Source organism: Heptranchias perlo, chromosome 6, assembly GCF_035084215.1.
Source record: "Heptranchias perlo isolate sHepPer1 chromosome 6, sHepPer1.hap1, whole genome shotgun sequence".
NCBI lineage: Eukaryota > Metazoa > Chordata > Chondrichthyes > Hexanchiformes > Hexanchidae > Heptranchias > Heptranchias perlo.
The window spans coordinates 44,473,992-44,495,217 of NC_090330.1; the positions used below are offsets into that span (position 1 = coordinate 44,473,992).

At 41.3% G+C, this 21,226-nt stretch overlaps 1 protein-coding gene across 1 annotated transcript in view; it reads right to left on the minus strand.

The window, feature by feature from the left end:
* Positions 1–14,221: 14,221 nt before the first annotated feature.
* Positions 14,222–21,226, minus strand: part of LOC137322951 (transmembrane protein 182-like) — a 32,390-nt gene continuing 25,385 nt past the window's right edge. The window contains exon 5 of the mRNA XM_067986210.1: positions 14,222–15,575. Coding sequence (XP_067842311.1) covers positions 15,349–15,575 — 227 coding nt within the window. The 3' untranslated portion in view covers positions 14,222–15,348. The remainder of the gene's footprint in view (positions 15,576–21,226) is intronic.

A 21,226-nucleotide genomic window follows, 5' to 3' on the forward strand; every position in this document is an offset into this window, starting at 1 on the left:
TTCTGTACAAGTATAATAAAAATATTAATAAGACATGAAAGAGCTGTTGCTGGAGAGTGCAGGCTGAACTGTCTTTTCAAAGCCTGCACAGAAGTTTCCAGGTAGTTCAGCTGCTTACTCCTGTTTTACACGGGTTTTAAACTGATGCTTGCACCAATGGGAATGCAAATGAGTAGAGCCAGGAACCTATGTGTAACTCCATCTAGGGACCAGCACAATTTTGTTTTTAAAAAGGTGTGGCAACGGGTAATTCATTTTGAGGACATTTTAGGTAATTTATCTTTTTGTGATGAAAAAATTGTTGATCACATTACATTATGAATGTGATATACTTTTCAGAACAAACATTTTCTGGTCTGCCTTCCAGAAGGTGTGTATTATAAACAAATTCTGAATAAAAGTACATTTCACACAGAATCTACCTTTCAACAAGTGGATTCCGAAACTGTAGAAAACGTGTTCAGTATCGTTCAAAAGGAGGATGCTAGAAATTAGACCAAAATCGCTACCTAATTTATAATATTCTACTTGTCAGAAAAAAAGGGGGTGAATTTCCTCATGGCTTCTCCCATTCTGCCATCGTAATTTGGTGGACGGTCAGCAGAAACTCTGCTTACGTTTGTAAACGAGGTTTCTGCCGTAATTACAGTTGCGAGGAAATTTACCCTCCAAGCGGGATATTAATCAACACCTAGTTGATTCACCCACTCCAATATTTTGATTCATTCGGTGAAAGCTTGGCTTGAAAGCCCTGAATATTCAACTTCAGCTCATAACATGTTTTTTCCTGTTGGATATCAGTTTGGCTGTAGATGGTTACATTCCACAGACTCCTTTGTTCACACACATAAAGTATTTTTCAAAACTGATTGCAGGTCATGATAGAAAATTAGTCGAATGTACATAAATAGAACGCAAGAGCATTCCTCGGATTCTCAGCCATGGAAGATATTTTTTATTTCTTTTGCCTTTCTGGCTGCTACTGGTCTTTTGAATCTAATGGTACTACATGTACTATTGTATGGTTGTGAGGAAACTTGGGGATACATTTTTATCTTTTGCTCTCCTAGGACAAAGCTTAGTGTGGATTAAAATTCATATGCTCATGAATTGGGCATGCACCCAAATCTTCATTCAGGCAGACTCCATGCTTCCAGCAGGGAGTAGTACTCACTGAGAAGTACTCACTAAGGGCCACCCATTTGCACTGAAAATCACATGTTGCATGCCCACAATTCCTCAATTCCTCACAAAGTACTCACTGTGAGCACCGCTCCCCACTAGGAGCATGGAAACAGCTTAAATATATATTGACAGTTCATGTTCTGCACTGGCAGCAATGAGAATTTATACTAATTTTGAGGGGATTTGGGTGCAGGAAACCATTGCAATTTCAATTTTTTTTCTACTATTTCATCAATAATGAGCCATATTTTCCTTTTTCTAATGTCAGACTTGGCTCAATGGTAGTACTCTTGCCTCTGATTCGTGAAAGATGAGAGTTCAAACTCCACTCCATGACTAGATCACATAACCTAGGCTGACATTTCAGTGCAGTACTGAGGGAGTGCTGCATTGTTTGAGGTGCCATCTATTGGAAGAGACGTTAAACTCAGGCCCCATCTCACCTGCTTGCATAGGTGAATGTAGAAGATCCCATGACATAATTTCAAGAACAGCAGGGGAGTTCTCCTGGTGTCCAACATTTATCCTTCCAACAATATTGCCAAAAACAAATCAACTGGCCATTCATCTCATTGCTTGTTGTGAGATTTTGCCGTTTGCAGATTCACTGCCGTGTTTGCATACAAAGTAAGTGACCACACTGCAATCGTAATTTATCGGCTGTAAAGTACTTTTGGACATCCTGGCAACACGAAAGACACTATATAAATGCAAGCACTTTCTTTTTTTCCCCCCCCCAAAAAAGGAGTTTAAAACTCTAGCCTAGATCTTCCACTTGGCCATAAAGCAAGATGGGGATTCCAGCTGCCCCACATGTGCGCTGTTGTCTGCAACCGATTTTCCAAGGATCAGCTAATGGGAATATTGTTGGGATGGGTTCGTGTCAGACTCCCACCAGGAATTGGTGATTTGCGGCCAGGGGTGGAAATCCCCTTGCTGCTACAGGGCCAGGCTGCACAAGGCAAGGAGAGGAATTTGTCATGGCCCCAAGGGCAGCTCTGATCACCATTCTGCTAATGTTAACAACAGTGAACTGCAAGTTCTCCTGCAGGGGGGACGGGGTGTTTGGTGACTAGTTGGAGTCAAACGTTAGGCAGAACCTCCCTTCTCTAGTTGGTACTTAGTGATCTATATTCCTGCTGATCAGTGGTCTTGCAAAAGGAGTGTCCAACACCGGTGGCCAGGCAGGAAGGTGCTCACAAGATCTTATGTCTCACAATTGGAAGTCAAGCGAACTCTCCAGCTAATCCCCTTAGACACCTGCATGCATGTCAATAAGACAGCAAGGCCAGACTGCCCAGGCAGCTGCACTGGAGATGCAGCGTACAGCTGGTCCTTCTGAGAATGTAGGCAGCAGGAGATGCCACTACAGGCCAAAAGGGCTCATATAGACAATCAGCAACCAACTACCTCATACGATGTAGCATCTCAGTAGGACTCAAAAGGAACTTTAGGTTAACATAATTGAAGCAGCACTTGGTGGCACCAAAAGGTAATATGATGGTGAAAAGATGTAATGTAACATTGTGGTTAGCTACAGAGGAAAATCTTTTAAAAATATTAGTTGCCTAAGCGAATGTTTCCTCAGATTTTGCTATAGGTTAGAAATTGTTATGTTAAGATGTGAGGAATGGGAAATATATGTTTGGACATCTACCCAGTTGATAATGGGCATCTGGAATAGTCAGGGAAAAGCAGGGGGACAATGTTGTACAGTGTATATTTGTAGTGGGGACCATTGGTTCTTAGGAGAAAGAATTGACTATGAGAGTTTTGTGAATATTTCTGGCTACTGCTACAGGGTTTTCCTCAGCACCCTCTTCCTGCCCTTGCTACTGCTGCCTTCTGTTAGCTACCTCTACAATGTCAGGCATGGGTAGCCCTCTTTGCAGATAAACATTATCCTTGGCAGGATTGTAGAAGTGTCCCACCAGACCTAACAAGGCTCCTGTATCATGCCTTCTGCATTCTGGTAGTATGTTCTGGTGACAGATTGAATCTAATTGAACCTGTACCCTGCCGAGGTCCTGGGCTGAGGGAGATAGTCTTTATCCCACAGGATCCAACTGGACACTCACCTTTAATTTTCTTAGAGTGGACTGGGTCATTATGAAGGACTTTTGACCGCTCCTCAGACAGTGGGCATCCACATGCATGATTCTATGATGATGATCACGCACCAGCTGTATGTTCATGGAATGGTACCCGTAACCTTTGATTACCACACTCCATGGATAAAGGGAGCCCATACATATTCCATCAATAGACCCCTGAACTTTGGGGAATCTTACCACTAGGAAGATTCCCACAATCTTCTCACTCTGAGACCTCTGATTCATAGGGAAGGTGATGAACTCAGCTGCATGAGACAGAAAGTATCAGTGACCTGCCTGATGCATCAGTGGACAACCAACTGAGAAACATACCAGAAATCCCCTGATGCTGCCTGTAAGAAGCCAGAGGCAAAATAAACTAAACACTGTAATTACTTTGAATGTCATGCCAGTGCGGCAGGTTTGCTCTAGGTAGTGTAGAGGTCAGCTTCCAATGTTTGGGATAACTTCCCACGGATTTTTGGATCCAGAGCCCTTGTTGCTCCTGTTTTCCACAGCCAGAAGGGTCAGAGGCCAGCAGCCAAGCCTGGAGCTGCCCCTGTTTCTAAGCACAAGAGCCTGCCAGGGGGGTGGACAATTCAAATGACCCACCAAATTCAAGCATGTTCAAGTCGGGAGAGGTGCAATACACTTTGGCTGTGCTGTGTCTGTCCAGTGTCCAATTAAATGAGTGGAGGAATGTTCAAGCCCATGTTAGGTTCTCACTGCCAATATATTGACTAATCTATCATAAGTATTGCATGAAACTTCAGCTGTATCCTAGAGTTAAGGAGGTCAACTTTTTAGTGCCAATGTTCTGAGGCTAGCACAAATAGCTAGCCTCAGAACATTGGACCGACCCATGTTGACAGCTTACAGGATGGGTTGTGTCAACGTTTTTGTCTTCACAGTGGAGGAAGGGGACAAAATATCAGTGGTACAAGGGAAAATAAAAATAAATCAAGAGAAGGAACTTATTGGATTTAATATAAGTTTTTTAAAATAGTAATGGAGAAAATAACAGGACTTAAGATAAACAAATCTCCAGGACCTGATGGTTTCCACCTCAGTGTATTAAAAGAAGTTGGTAAGGAAATTGCAGATGCATTAATCATAATATTCCAAAGCTCTCTTGATTTGGGAATTGCGCCTTTGGGTTGGAAAATTGCAAATGTCACTCCATTATTTAAGAAGGGTGTGAGAGAGATAACAGGTAACTACAGACCTGTCAGTCTAATGTCAGTTGTGGGGAAGTTATCAGAATCTGTCATTAGGGACAGAGTGACTGAGCACTTGGGCAAATATGAGCTGATTGGACAGAGTCAGCATGGATTTGTGAACGGTAAGTCATAGAATGGTTACAGCACAGAAGGAGGCCATTTGGCCTGTCGAGCCCATGCCAGCTCTCCGCAAGAGCAATCCAGCTAGTCCCGCTCCCCTGCCCTTTCCCCATAGCCTTGCAAATTTTTTCCCTTATGAATACTTATCCAATTCCCTTTAGAAAGCTACAATTGAATCCGCCTCCACCACCCTTTTAGGCAGTGCATTCCAGATCATAACCACTCGCTGCATTAAAAAGTTTTTCCTCATGTCGCCTTTGGTTCTTCTGCCAGTTACCTTAAATCTGTGTCCCCTGGTTCTTGACCCTTCTGTCAATGAGAACAGTTTCTCTCTATCTACTCTATCTAGACCCCTCATGATTTTGAACACCTCTATCAAATCTCCTCTCAACCTTCTCTGCTCTAAGGAGAACAACCCCAGCTTCTCCAGTCTATCCACATAACTGAAGTCCCTAATCCCTGGAACCATTCTGGTAAATCTTTTCTGCACCCTAAGGTCTTCACGTCCTTCCTAAAGTGCTGTGCCCAGAATTGGACACAATACTGCGGCCGTTGTGGCTGAACCAGTGTTTTATGATGGTTCACCATAACTTCCTTGCGTTTGCACTCTGTAACTCCATTTATAAAGCTCAAGATCCATATGCTTTTTTAACTGCTTTCTCAACCTGCCCTGCCACCTTCAGTGATTTGTACACGTTTATCTCCATGTCTTTCGTTCCTGCACCCCCTTTAGAATTGTGCCCTCTTGTTTATATTGCCTCTCTCATTCTTCCTACTAAAATGTATCACTTCGCACTTCTCTGCATTACATTTCATCTGCCCATTCCGCCAGCCTATCTATGTCCTCTTGAAGTCTATCACTATCCTTCTCACTGTTCGCTGCACTTCCAAGTTTTGAAATTGTGCCCTGTACACCCAAGTCCAAGTCATTAATATGTATCAAAAAAAGCAGTGGTCCCAGCACCGACCCCTGGGAAACACCACTGTATACCTTCCTCCAGTCCGAAAAACAATCGTTCACCACTACTCTCTGTTTCCTGTCACTTAGCCAATTTCGTATCCATGCTGCCACTGCCCCTTTTATTCCATGGACTTCAACTTTGCTGACAAGCCTATTATGTGGCACTTTATCAAACACCTTTTGGAAGTCCATATACACAACATCAACCACATTGCCCTCATTAACCCTCTCTGTTACCACATCAAAAAACTCAATCAAGTTAGTTAAACATGATTTGCTCTTAACAAATCCGTGCTGGCTTTTCTAATTAATCCACCTTGTCCAAGTGATTGTTAATTTTGTCCCGGATTATCGTTTCTCAAAGCTTCCCCACCACCGAGGTTAAACTGACTGGCCTATAGTTGCTGGGTTTATCCTTACACTTTTTTTGAACAAAGGTGTAACATTAACAGACATTAGTCATGTCTGACTAATCTAGTTGAAATTTTGAGGAGATCATTAACATGGTGGATAAGGGAGTGTCTATGGATGTTATCTATATTGACTTCCAGAAGTTTCCGTTCAAGTGCTTATTAACAAAAATGAAAGCGCACGGAATTACAGGCAGGCGACATGGGTTGGAAATTGATTGGGAGGTAGAAGACAGAGAGTAGGGATAAAGGGTATGTACTCTGATTGATGAGATGTGATAAGTTGTGTTCCCAGGATCTGTACTGGAGCATCAGCTTGTTACCATATTTATCAATGACTTGGATGAAGCTATAGAGAGCTGTATATCCAAGTTTGCATATGACACTAAGTTGGAAGGCACAGTAAGTAATGCAGATGGGAGCCGGAATATAAATTGGAGTGTTTTCTAAATGGTGAGAAACTAGGAACTGTGGAGGGGTAAAGAGATTTGGGTATTAATATACACAAATCATTAAAAGGTAATGGACAGGTACATAAAGCAATCAAAAAGGCTAATGGATTTTGGCCTTTCTCTCAAGGGGGTTGGTATAAAAAGGGGAGGAAGTTATACTTCAGTTGTATAGAACCTTAGTCAGACCCGATCTGGAGTACTGAGTTCAGTTCTGGGCACTGCACCTTAGAAAGGATATATTGGCCTTGGAGTGGGTACAGGGCAGATTCAACAGAATGATACCGGGGGTTTAAGGGTTAAATTATGAGGCCAGGTTGCATAAACTTGGCTTGTATTTCCTTGAGTATAGAAGATTGAGAGGTGAACTAAGTGAGGTGTTCGAAATGATAAAAGGATTCAATACAGTAGATACAGAGAAACTATTTCCTCTGGTGGGGATCCAGAACAAGGAGGCATAATCTTAAAATTAGAACCAGGCCATTCAGGAGTGAAATCAGGAAGCACTTCTTCACACAAAGAGTAATAGAAATCTGGAACTTGGTCTCCCGAAAGGCTGTAGCTGCTGGGCCAATTGAAACTTTCAAGACTGAGATTGATTGATTTTTGTTCGATAAGGGTATCAAGTGATATGGAGCAAAGGTGGGTTAATGGAGTTGGGGTACAGATCAGCCATGATCTAACTGAATGGTGGAACAGGCTCAAGGGGCTGAATGCCCTATTCCTATTCCTATTAGGACCCAATTGAAAGGAACAGGGGTTCCTAACAGTACCTATTTTATAGACATGATGTGGAGATGCCGGTGATGGACTGGGGTGGACAAATGTAAGGAGTCTTACAACACCAGGTTATAGTCCAACATTTTTATTTGAAATCACAAGCTTTCGGAGGCTTTCTCCTTCATCACCTGACGACGGAGGAAGCCTCCGAAAGCTTGTGATTTCAAATAAAACTGTTGGACTATAACCTGCTATTTTATAGAGGTGTTCAGCCAGACACATTTTGGGGAGGACCCTTCATTTAAACAAATTTTCAGGCTATAATGATCTGTGCACAGGCTCCAAGGGTAGCACTGCCCATGCCCATTGCATTATGGTGTGCTAAGTATATCAGGCCTCTGGCCCAATGACAACCACTGAATCAGCACAACTGACTCTGGCCATCGCATTATTGGCCCCAAATCTCTCTAATGTTGTTCTTTGGTAAAGAAATACAAGGGCAAATTCAGCAATCCTGTGCTCACAGCAGAAAAGCCGTGCTCAATGGAAGCAGAGGTCAGAAACAGGGCTACAACAGATTATCCCTGATTCTCTGACCTGTGATCCCTATGAACGCAGCTCCCTGCTGGAAGCAAGGTATGGCTAAATTTAAATCTCAAAATAAACAAATAACAAGAAGTTGTTGTTATTGTTAAGTCGACTCTTTCCCATCTGTAAACTTAAATTTCTAATATTTTCAAAAGGAATGGAATTGTTTTGAAATCTTGGGATTCTTTTCATAGTCAAATGATATTTACATCTGATTTTAAAGTATCAAATCTGAACCTTTGTTACAGAAAAACAACAGTGAGTTAATATTAGATTGCAGATGGACCGTAACCTCCCTTGAGTAACTTAAAACTGCAAAGTCTTCTGTGCAACTGGAAAATATTAACTTGTAGCAAGTAAAAAATCTGCTGAATGGTGGACTTTCTCTAAATGGCCAACATGAACTGATATAACCTGAAAAAATTCCCCAAAATGATGACACTTTCAGAAATGCATTTATTCTTTACATCAGTTTCTCTGTTATTGTGGGGAATGGTTTGTGACAGGAAAGTTATGTTCAACAAATGAGTGGAGAAAAGATGAAGGAGACATCAATTCCAAATATTTTAATGAGATGATTTGCCAATTGCTGACGGGAACAATTGCCTCAGTTTATTTGTGATAAATATAAGAGGAAATTAAATCAAGCAAAAAGCCATGAATATAATTTACTCTTTCTAAAATTTCAAGATATTGAATAAAAACCAATTGCTTAACAGCTCTGCTCAAAATCATTTAAGGAAGCTTTACTATCTATCATAAAAATCATACAAGTCACTTGGATTGTGTAAACATGAATATATGCCATAATATAATTTAAATACCTTGAGTAAGTGGCATGATGATCATAACAAAAAAAAATCTGATTAAATGAATAAAGAATATTGAAGTTCTGACTTTGTAGCAATGTAGTTTAATATAGCTAAGTATTCGGACTCTCCAAAGGTCTGCTGTATTCCCTTGTGTTTATCTTGTGAAGAATACAGTTAGAGATCTGCTCCATGCCTTCCTCATCATGTCAAAACAAATGTACATAGTTTCCCACACATTGGCAAGTTTTGTAATAAAACAAAACAACAACTTGCATTTATATAGCACCTTTAACATCCCAAGGTGCTTCACAGGAGCATTATCAAACAAAATTTGACACCGAGCCACATAAGGAGATATTAGGACAGGTGACCAAAAGCTTGGTCAAACAGATAGGTTTTAAGGAGCATCTTAAAGGAGGTGAGAGAGGTAGAGAGGCAGAGAGGGTTAAGCAGGGAATTCCAGAGCTTAGGGCCTAGGCAGTTGAAGGCATGACCACCAATGGTGGAGCAATGAAAATTGAGGATGCGCAAGAGGCCAGAATTGAAGGAGCAGAGATCTCGGAGGGTTGTAGGGCTGGAAGAGGTTACAGAGATAGGGTGGGGCGAGGCCATGGAGGGATTTGAAAACAAGGATGAGAATTTTAAAATTCAAGATGCTGCCAGAACGGGAGCCAATGTAGGTCGGTGAGCACAGGGTTGATGGGTGAATGGACTTGGTGCAAGTTAGGATACGGGCAGCAGAGTTTTGGATGAGTTCAAGTTTACGGAGGGTGCAAGGTGGGAGGCCAGCGAGGAGACCATTGGAATAACAATAGAGGTAACAAAGGCATGGATGTGGGTTTCAGCAGCAGATGAGCTGAGGCAGGGCTGGAGATGGGCAATGTTATGGAAGTGGACGTAGGCGGTCTTGGTGATGGAGAGGATATCGGTTTGGAAGCTCAGCTCAGGGTCAAATAGGATGGCAAGGTTGCGAATGTTCTGGTTCAGCCTCAGGCAGTGGCCAGGGAGAATGATGGAGTCATACTGATATTTTTCGCGTGCTACCGTTGTTATTCAGCTGCCCTTTAAGAGACAATGGGGGTAATTCTTAATTTCAGCTCCTGGATGGTAACCTGGCAGAGCAGATTGCCCTCCCTTCGTGGAACCTGCCCAATTCTTGTTTCATTGATTTCAAAATTAAAAATTAGATGCATTTAAGGGGAAGTTAGATAAGTAAATGAGGGAGAAAGGAATAAAAGGATAGCTGATATGCTGATAGGGTTAGATGAAGTAGGGTGGGAGGAAGCTCGTGTGGAGCAAATCAGTTGGGTCCGATGGCCTGTTTCTGTGCTGTGAATTCTATCTTAAGTCTGTAATTACCCCCAATGCGGGAATATTTCCTCTAGTGTCTACGTGTTAAGACATGTTTACAATTTTATTAGAAATAGCAAAGACGGAAAATCCTCCCACCATTTCTATGAGGTCACTAACTCATTCTCGTGGAATTTCCTTGGGGCTTCTCCCGATCAGCCGCTGTAACTCAGCAGACTATCGGTGGAAGCCCCGTTTACTCATATATATGAGGTTTCTGACAATCACCGCCAAAGTTACAGGGGCCGACTGGGAGATCCCCAGAAGGCAATCAATCCCATTGTGCCAGTTCCCAATGTGGTTAATTTTCAGGGTGATGATGGAAGAATTGTTTGTGCAACATGGATAATTAACTTAAATGAAAATGCAATTGTCTCTGGAACAGCCCTATGTTATCAGTTGTTCATGAAATTTGGCATACCAACCAGAGCAGAGCTATGATGACCACAGTTTAACACCTTAACTAGCGGGGAATGAACCTTTCAATCCCTGTAAGAAAAGAAATGGTCACTAATCAGAAATGTTGTTTAAAGACTTCAAGATATGGCTAGAAACTGTGTGTATATGCCTATTTCAAGACACAGTGTTGTTAATTGTTGTGGAACAGGAAGTGGTAGGAGGACAGAAATATTTGACTTAAACATTCAATTCCTAATGCATACTCCAGAAATGAGCCTGGAACACATCACTAACAAGGCCAATCTATAAATATCACCCATAGAGTCTTGCATAAGTCAGGAAATGTTTTCCTGGTGTAAAATAAACTATGAAGCAGAAATTGGCCTTCAGCCATGCATGATCTTAAGTGGTGGGCCACAAGAGGTCAAAGGCCTGACATCATAAGAGGCCGTGGTGGAATTGTTTGGCTTGGAGAGTCTGTTGGGGTTAACTGAGGGTGAAATATCCATTAATATCCATACTTTGTTCTCCCCATACCCTGGACTGTCCAGGATGCAGAACACTACTGTATCACACACTGCACTAGAAGCCACTCACACAATGACCACTACTGCACCAGTACAGATTGAAAAATATGTGCACCCTCATGACTTAGTCACCAGCATAAAAGCACAAAGGATGTAGCATCTCTACTGTGTGTATTGGAAAAGTCTTGGAGAGGTCACATACATCCTAGAACTGCAATAGTTACAGAGATCAGTGGGGCAATTTTAAAGTGAAGATGCTGGAGCACCAACAAGAGATGCACAATGTTGTGACCACCATACATACCATGACAGATGAGACACTTTAAAGGATGGTGAGATCCATGTCAGAGGCAAACTCCTCTATCTCAAACAAATTCAATGTTGGCCTTTACCTCAAGGGGGCTTGTATACAAAGAGTAGAAAGTTATGCTTCAGTTGTATAGAACCTTGGTCAGATCCCATCTGGAGTACTTAGTTCCATTCTGGGCACTGCACCTCAGGGAAGATATATTGGCTTTGGACAGGGTAGAGAGCAGATTCACCAGAATGATACTGGGGCTTAAAAGGTTAAATTATGACGACTGGTTGCATAAATTTGGCTTGTATTTCCTTAAGCATAGAAGATTGAGGGGTGAAATAATTGAGGTGTTTAAAATGATAAAAGGATTCGATACGGTAGATACAGAGAAACTATTTCCTCTGGTGGGGAATCAAGAGCAGGGAGGCATAATCTTAAAATTAGAGACAGGCCATTCAGGAGTGAAGTCAGGAAGCACTTCTTCACACAAAGAATGGTAGAAATCTGGAACTCCCTCTCCCAAAAGACTGTAGATGCTGGATTAATTGAAACTTTCAAGACCGAGATTGATAGATTTTGGTTAGATAAGGGTATTAAGTGGAGCAATGGTGGGTAAATGAAGTTGAGGTACAGATCCGCCATGATCTAATTGAACGGGGTAATATAATTCTCAATTGTGCTTTGTAAACTACTGCTTAAATACCGTAATGTATTGATTCTTGCATGTGCTAAATAAAGTCATATGGCTATTAACTAATACGGTGTCAGTCTCGAACAATTGAACAGAGACTCAAATTGACTGCACTGCCCATGCCCATTGCATTATGGTGTGCTAAGTATATCAGACACAGAATAGGCCTCAGGCCACTGGTCCAATGACAACCAGCGAATCAGTACAACTGACTCTGGCCATCGCATTATCGGTTCCTATATCACTCTAATGTTATTCTTTGGTAAAGAAATATAAGAGCAAATTCAACAATCCTGTGCTCACAGTGGAAGCGCCTTACTCAAAGGAAGCAGAGGTCAGAGATAGGGCTATAACAATTTATCCCTGATTCTCTGACTTGCACGTCCTTTGAACGCAACTCCCTGCTGGAAGCACAATATGACTAAAGTTAAATTTCAAAATAAACAAATAACTTACAAATGCACGTTGTTGTTATTGTTAAGTCGATTCTTCCCCATCTGTGAACTTAAATTTCTAATATTTTCAAAAGGAATGGAATTGTTTTGAACACTTGAGATTTTTTTCATAGTCAAATGATATTTACATCAGATTTTAAAATATCAAATCTGAACCTCTGTTTCAGAACAAAAACGTTGAATTAGATTGCGCATGGACCGTAACCTCCCTTGTCATAGTGTAAATTTAAATAAAGAAAGGAAAGACTTGCATTTATAAAGCGACTTTCATGACCTCAGGACGTCCCAAAGCTGTTTACAGCCAATGAAGTACTTTTGAAGTGTAGTCACTGTTGTAATACAGATTGAAAAATATGTGCACCCTCACAACTTAGTAATTCACCAGCATAAAAGCACAAAGATGTAGCATCTCTACTCCGTGTATTGGAAAAGTCTTGGAGAGGTCAGGTGCATCCTAGAACTGTAATAGTTACAGAGATCAGTGGGGCAATTATAAAGTGAAGATGGGGTGGAGCACCAACAAAATATGCACAATGTTGTGACCATCAAACATAGCATGACAGATGAAACACTTTGAAGAATGGAGAGATCCATGTCAGAAGCAAACTTCTCTATCTCAAACAAATTCAATGTGCTGGACCAATGAACAATTGTATTATAATGCATAATAGATGAAACGACAACTAACATGGTGATTGCAATGCAAACATCTATGACCTAAGGACTTTGCAACATAGCAACTTGCTCTAAAATGTTCTGGTTCACATGGGGTCGGATGTTGCTGTAAAAATAACGGTAGGGCTAACAGTGCTCATCATTATTCATTTGGAAATCGGACAGTAACTTCCGGTGACCGCATGTGCACAGTTAAACACGGAAATCCGGAAATTATTGGCTAAGATACGAAGCTCCTCCAAAAGCTGAGCAAAAATGGCATCTCGCTATCTGGGTCCCGTGTGAAGTTCCTGTACTTACCTCATAGCTATGGACTAAACTCGCCAAAAATGTTAGGGCTTGCCTATTCCAGTGTAAGTACCATTTCACTGGCGTGGTAAGTCTTAATTATTACCGACCAATGTCCCTGGCACTGAAAATTAACTTTTGCAAGTGTGGAATCTCATTCCTTCAGGTGTTAATTATTGATGTACATTCAAAACGAAATTTAAGTCTAAAATACTTTTTTACTTTTTCTTTCTGTCTCCTTTAACTCTGTCTCTTAATTCAATCTTTCTTTCCCTCTCCTCATTTCACTTACTTTACCTGATTTGACATTGAATTTACTATTCTGACATGTCCTGGTTCAGTCTCTGTGCTGCTCATCAATGATGCTTCAATCTGATTGGTTAAGGAGATACACAGCTGCTTGCCCTGTTCACACAGGTCCCAGATACCCTGTAGAGGGTGCCGTGCTTTTTGGATCTCTAATTTACAGGAACTTACCGGGCAAAAGCTCATACACTTGCATTTGCCCATAGACTTTCTAACGAATGGCCCTGCTCGCAGCAAGATCTGGCCCATGGAGTGTGAAATTCACGGAACCCTGCAGTTAGAGCTAGAAAGTCTTAGAGAGAACTTACAGTCAACTATGAGTGAAGGTTGCTCTAAGCTTATGAATGTAATGTGGTAGCTCCTCAAACAGACACTAGCAACTATGAGTAGAAGCCTGCCAATAATGGTCTAAGCAGGGGACCTCGGATACAGCTCATTAGAACTTAGATTAGCAGCATCCCCCTGAAATCTGTGAGTTCTTACACTGACTATTTGAGGCATTCCTTGCACTGATTCTTCCGCCTTCCCTTATGAATAATCTAAAATTCCAAGTTGAATAAGCCATCATCCGCCAATGGTACTGTTACCAGAATAATGCTACAGATGGCATCACCACTGGGTGCAAAGAAGTCCTTGGATTTCACAGGTGAAGTTCACAAATTACACCACTCATGCAAAATTCACAATTACTTTTATTAAATTAAATATCTTTACTTTGCTCCTTCTACTGTATGAACTTCTGACTAGGACATGCCAAGTTCTAGCAATGGGAATAGTTGTCATTGTAACAAAAGGAAACAGATAACTTGTCCTGTGACAACTTTTATTGTACCCAGCAATCATTATGTACAAATCTATGCAATGCTTCCCATGAGGGCAAGGTAGGTATGATAGCTCATACGTATGACCTGTACTTTGATGTTACTTGCCTTGACACAGAAGATTCCCTTAACTTAGAAATGGGGCAATCAACCATTCCAACCTCACATTCTTTCTACCTATTACCACCAATGGGACATAAAATCCACTGTTCTGTCCTCTTGCTGGGTTTAGCAACCGGTTTATTCCATTGATACCAGTTTTGAGTTGTACATGTAGACGGCACCTGTACAGAAGGATTTAGTGATCAAAATGTACAACACAACCCGCTTTAATTCATCTGCCACCAATCAATGAGTTTAATTGGTGCACGGTTGGTTCACAAATTAATTCCCGACATCACAAACCTACGTCGAAAACTGGTAAACTCCATCTCCAATGGACAACTGGTTCATTGTGCACATCAACACTGTTCCTGATATCATTAGACATTGAAAACAGTATCAACACCTTGAATTCACCCCTAAAATTTCTGAACTCTTTAAACGATTGCAGTTATTGCATTAAGCTATCCTTTAAAATTTATTTTAGGAGAAATCAAGATAAATATAATACCTTAGAGTAGCAGCAGTAAATACAATATAAATTGCTAAGCAAAACAATACTGTCTTTGTAAGCAACGGATGGGATGGGATAATTATTACAAGTTAAAACCTAACACGGCAAGACTTTATAATATTTGGTTTGAGGTTATTTTTCAATTTTCAGCAAACAACAATTTAATTTTTAGGCATACTTCCAAATAGTTAACAAGGCAATAGCTCGTTCACTGTAAACTATATGAAGAAAATAACTAAAATACTGCTTGAAGATACAGATGCTAGACAAATGAACTTTCATTTCTTATGTGCACATTTGGCAAACTCTGTTTGCATTAATAGCATTGATTTCTAATTATTTAAAGCACGGTACAAGTTGTCTTTTAATCATAATGAATTTGAATGGTGTGGCCTGCAAGGAGGAACAACAAGCCTGCCAGCAAGGAGAAGAATATCCCAATGGGGGCAACTATGAAAGACCATCCATACTGAATGTTTAGTGCAAAATCAGGACAGAGCTGGATTCTTTGCTTCTGAATGTATTCTTGAATATCAATAACAGTTTCGATCCAGACGACATACATAATAACAAGTATTGTAAATAAAATACCTGGGAAGGAAAAAAAAGAAAAATTCAATTAAAATAACATTTTTAAAAATCACTTCTTTTCAAATGTTATATTTTTAAACACTATGGGAGTGATTTTAAACCCCAAGAATGAGTGGGTTGGGGGAAGGTGGGAGTTGAAAATAGTTGTTTTTTGGGTCGTGACCACAACCCGGCTTTATTTCTGGGTTTAGCGTCGGCGCGGAAAAGTACAGGCTCCCCACTGGGAATGCAAAGTCCGAAAATGTTGCAGTTGCGACCCAAAAAAACAACTATTTTCAACTCCTGCTCGCCCCCAACCCACCCGTTCTTGGGGTTTAAAATCACCCCCTATATTTCTCCGTGTTCACCTTGCACTGCTATCACCACCAGCTTGGAACAATCGACTGCTCTGCATTCTCCTCCAGTCAGGAGAGCTGCAGATTTTAATTAAAATTAGTTGCTGCCCTTACATTTTAGCCTAGGCTCAACTATTTTACTCTGGAGAGAAACAGTTCGTTGAAAACAGTTTGAAGATAACATAAAATATTAGGTAACTGGCAATATGACATTATTATTGCTATTTTTAACAGAAAACACCTAGTTGCCACTGATTCACATGTTTTGCGAAGAGCTGATCTAGCTTATTTGTGGGTTTACTGTTGCCCTCTGCAGGTCGCATAGCACTGCACATATAAATGTTAATTGTGTAGGATTTCTCCATTGACTATGAATGAGGGGGGGGATTCTACTCTTTGTCCTTTTTCCCTTTCAACAATCACTGCTAAATAAACTCATTTGATTTGAAGACTTTAGATAATAGTAAATAAAATCAGTTCTTAAATGACTCTCAATTTCACTTTTCCCCCTTCTTCAAAATCTATGCTTTTATATGAAGTTGTACTCTTTTCCATTATAAATACTAAAAAGAGTTCTCACTAAGATAAAGGGCTCCAAATACTATGAAAACTGACAGTTTTTCTGATGTAAAAGTTTTAAACAATAAAACATGTTGGGGTACAGTTTCAGTTTTGGGCACAATCGTAAATTGCACCCAAAATGCGTTCGAAGTTGAACTGGTCCACATATTTTTTGATATGTAAAAACTTTTAAAACGTGCCTACTAGTGCCTGTGCGCCTAAGAAAATGAGCGCAATTTGAAGAGCTTTCCTGAACCAGCGCAATCGACAGAATCTCACAATGTCAACCTGGAAGCATGGCCAGTTTTATGGGCGGGGCCTAATCCTGATGAATTGAATTTTAAACTGCCGTAAAAGATCGCGGAAAACCCTAAAGTAAGTCATTTGGGGCATACCTCACTTACGTTTAAAACTCCCTGACCTTCTGCGACGGTTTGGCCATTTGCGCTGGAATCTGGACGCAAAACAAGCGGAAACAAGCGGAAAATCTACGCCGTTACATTTTACTTGGTAAATCATGAATTGATCCAGCCTGACCAGAACTGGCTGTCCTGTTTAGAATTCATAAGAATTATTTTGTCTTTGTTTAGAACTGGTTTGGATTATCTCTTTAGAATGCACTAAATCCCAAATTTTAACATCTAAACAATGGAAAGAAACTGGACCTAGCATTTGAAATCTGTATTCAATTACAGATATTTTGCTCAATTTTCTTCCCTCTTCTCTGAAAGATGCTGCCTCATGGTTGGGATATAGTTCCACGGATGAAACATCCCTTCAACACCTCCTCACTCAAGCAGCCATTCTTCATATGTAAGCCTTGATAGTGAATGATTTTAGGCTACTAGCATGGACATCACAGCCCAAACCCAATCCTTTCCTCACCCATTATTTAAATCTGTTTTCAAGCAGCTGTAAATGGATAACAATCAGGAGTGGCCTGATTTTTCCGCTCTCTAGTTGAAGGATAGAGGACTACATTGTACAGCCCCTTCTAGACCTCAGCACAGAACATGGATTTAACGTAGGACTTTCGGAGAGCCGCACAGATTGTTTTTTTCAGATAGCCGGCATCCCACTGAATACCACAAGTTACCTCAGGTGTTACAAATATTTGCATTCATTTTTATCACTTCTGCTCAAGCTTAGGCAAGAAAACATAAAAAATGTTGTTATCATTTGCCTCAGATTTAGAGATGATTAGATAGTAGCAGGATGTGGGTTTCCATCATTTCCAAATGGCAAGTTTTCAATTTTAAAAAAGATGTGTTGGGTGAAGTTTGGTTGCCTCCTCAAGGATGGTGACAATTATCTCCAGACCGCTCTTGTGTAGCCATCACTCAGCAGCACCTCACTCTTTCTCTTTAATAACATTTGATATGGTATGGTGGTTATGGGACTGGTGTAGAAACCCAAAGAATAAAAAATCTTGCTTAGTTTGGTCTCTTCTGGCTATGCTGGTGCATCCTGCCACGTTTCTCTGGCAGGTTTAACACCGGGCGGGCCTCCCCCTGAGTCGTCGTAAAAATCACCTCACGGCACCGATGACGTCATCGGGCCACAACTTTTGAATTTAAATTAGGCCCTTGTTTGCCTGCAGCAGGAACCTCAGCAGACTTCATAGTCGGTGAAGATATGATGTCGCCGGGCGGGAACGGTGCGGCCTCAGGCCGATAATTGGACTCGGCCTAATCTTAACCCCTCTAACACACTATTATTGCTGGGCGGGGGGGACCCCTATGTGTCTGACTCTTCATGCCCTTTCAAGTGGCGTAATAAACCACACAGGTGCAGAAACAATTACTGCAAAACAGAAGGCAGTCCACCCCCCAACCAACCCTCCCCTACCCCCGACATGGAAAGTAAAATCAGGTGGCGTGTAAAGTGGGTGACTAATCTGATTGTGACAGTTTCCCACTGGGCGAGTTAGGCTGAAATGACCCCCTTGGTGTCTCAGACCTCCGCTGCCTTTTCCTCCTTTGCGCATAGGAACTGAGTATTCCCAGCCATATTGGAGAGGTACATCAACATTTTTAGCCTTGAACTGATATTTAGCAATTTTTCTTTTCTTGTGTAAGATACCAATGGGCCGGATTTTCCTGTGAAAATAACGGTGAGGCTAACAGGGCTCACCGTTATTTCTCTGCATCTGGTACAGCAACTACAGGCAGCCATTCATGCGCAGTCAAACGTGGAAATCCGGAAGTTGAAGTACCAGATGTGACCCTCCTCTGTAAACACCACGAGAACGACATCTTGCCAGCTGGCTCCCCGTTTAAATGAATGGAACGGCGTGAAGTTCCTGCACTGACCTGATGGTTACGAACTAATCTCACCCAAAAAAGGTACGTCAAGTCATTTCAAGTCTAATCACATTTTTAACGGTGTGGTAAGTCTTAATGACTACCAAACAACCTCTCTGACACTGAAATTTACTTCTACAAGTGTGGAGTCTCATTCCTTCAGATTTTAATTGTTGTTGGACATTCAAAAAAATAATTTTAAGTTTTTTATTTTTTCCTTCTGTCTCTTTTATCTCTGTCTCTTAATTCAATATTTCTTACCCTCTCTTCATTTTGCTTTCTGTAACTGATTTGACATTGAATTCACTATTCTAACTGCACTTCCTGGTTCTGACTCTGCGCTGCTTATTAACATGCTTCAATCTGATTGGTTAGGGGGTACACAGCTGCTTGCCCTGTTCACACAGGTTGCAGATGCCCAGGAGTGGGCACCATGCTGGAATGAGGGCTGTATGAGAGGAACGTACTGTGCAAAAGCCCATGAAAAGACTATGGGCAAGTGCAAGTCTAACAAGCAGCTGGCGCCATTCGTTCACTGCTCAGAGGTAAATCCGGCCCAATAACTTTGTGAGGTCTTCCATCTGTTAACATGGCTCAAAACTAATTTGAGTTTATTCCAATTGAGCTCACATGATATGAAAAACAAGCAGAGACTTGAACTGCATTACTCAATTCAAACTTCAATACCTTTTCCCTAGCTTTTAACTTTATTGAATTTTAAACTCAGCCAGTGAATAGGAGAGACGGGTTGACTTTAACCAATTATTTCTGGATCATCTCCGTGTAGTTGTTGTGGAATTTATTGAATGCTTTCAATATGCAATTCAATTCCAGTGCAATTCAATCTTTGTCCCTTGCAGCTACATAAAAAAATTCCTTGTCCTAGTCATCAACATGCTAAAGCAGCTGTTGCATTTTGATCTAAATTGGGAACTTGACAATATGTAGCTGGTATGTGTGTCAAACCATTTCTTGTAATAGGTTGCAGCTTTCACTGTTATATCTTTTAAAATAAAATTCCATCAGTTCGGAAAAGTTTATAATAGAAAACTGTTTTATCCATATGAATTTTGTAGTTTTAAAATCCTAGTTTAAAGGTGATAGACTTGATCCTATACAAGCAGGGCGTGGCGGGAGACAACTATAACAATGGCAGGTATCTCACAAATGTGACCCTGATTTGTTATTGGGAACACAAAAATTTGAAGAAATTGTACAGGACTATCTGTTGTCAAGACATAGATCGCCCATAGACTTACTAGTGCGGTAATGGACTAGTGCCAGAGGCCTACACTAATAATCCAGAGACTACAACCTCAATTTTAAGCCCCCTCGCCCAGCGAGAAGAGTGCGTGGGAGGGGTTAAAATTAGACTGAGTCAACAGTTCCGATCCAGCCCAACACTTTTTCATCTTCACCGACTTTCAAGTCAGCTGAGGCTACAGGCAGGCGGGGACCCAATTTAAATTCAAAAGTCGCAGACCAATGACATCATCCTTGCCACGGCATCAGGGGAAGGCCCGCCCGTGTATAACTCGACAGCCAAACCACGGCCCAGGCCCCGCAAGGAGTCCATGCGCCTCCCCAGCCCCGGCCTTGCCTTTCCCTCTGCACGGTGGCAATACCCTTGCCCAGCACTGAAGTTATGCCAAGGACCATTCCTTTGGGTCCCCGGCGTCCTAAGGCTCCTGAACAAATTTCCCGCTCCCGCCTGCCGGCCCTGACATCAGTCCTGCTGGTTTCTGGAGGGAGACTATCCTGCATTATTTAAATGAGGCCCAGGAGTTAAAATGTCCCAGACTTCATGCTGAGATCCTCGTGAGGGTTTCCCTCCCACCCTTCCTGAACGCACCCCCCAGTAAAAATCGAGGCCCATGCTTTTGTACTCTATAACTATATTTACAAAATCGTGGATCCCATTTGCTTCTTTTTTTTACAGGTTTATCAACTTTTCTTCCCACTTTTAAAATTTGGTTATTTGAATTCCTAAGTCTCCCTGCTCCTCTACTCCTTTGAAAGTTTTACCATTTAGTGTATATGTCCCTTACCTAGTCTTTCTCCCAAAATATGTCACCTTGCATTTCTTCACACTAAATTTCATCTGAATTGTATTTGCCCAATCTACTAACTTGCCTATGTCCTCCTGAAGTCACCTATAGTCCTCTTCACAGTTAACCATGCTCCTTAGAATCATAGAATGATACAGCACTGAAGGAGGCCATTCATCCCATCATGCTTGTGCCGGCTCTTTGAAAGAGCTAGCCAATTAGTCCCACACCCCCGTTCTTTCCCCATAGCCCTGAAAATGTTCCCCCTTCAAGTATTTATCCAATTCCCTTTTGAAAGTTATTATTGAATCTACTTCCACCACCCTTTCAGGCAGTGCATTCCAGATCATAACAACTCACTGCGTAAAAAATTTTCCTCATGTCGCATCTGGTTCTTTTTCCAA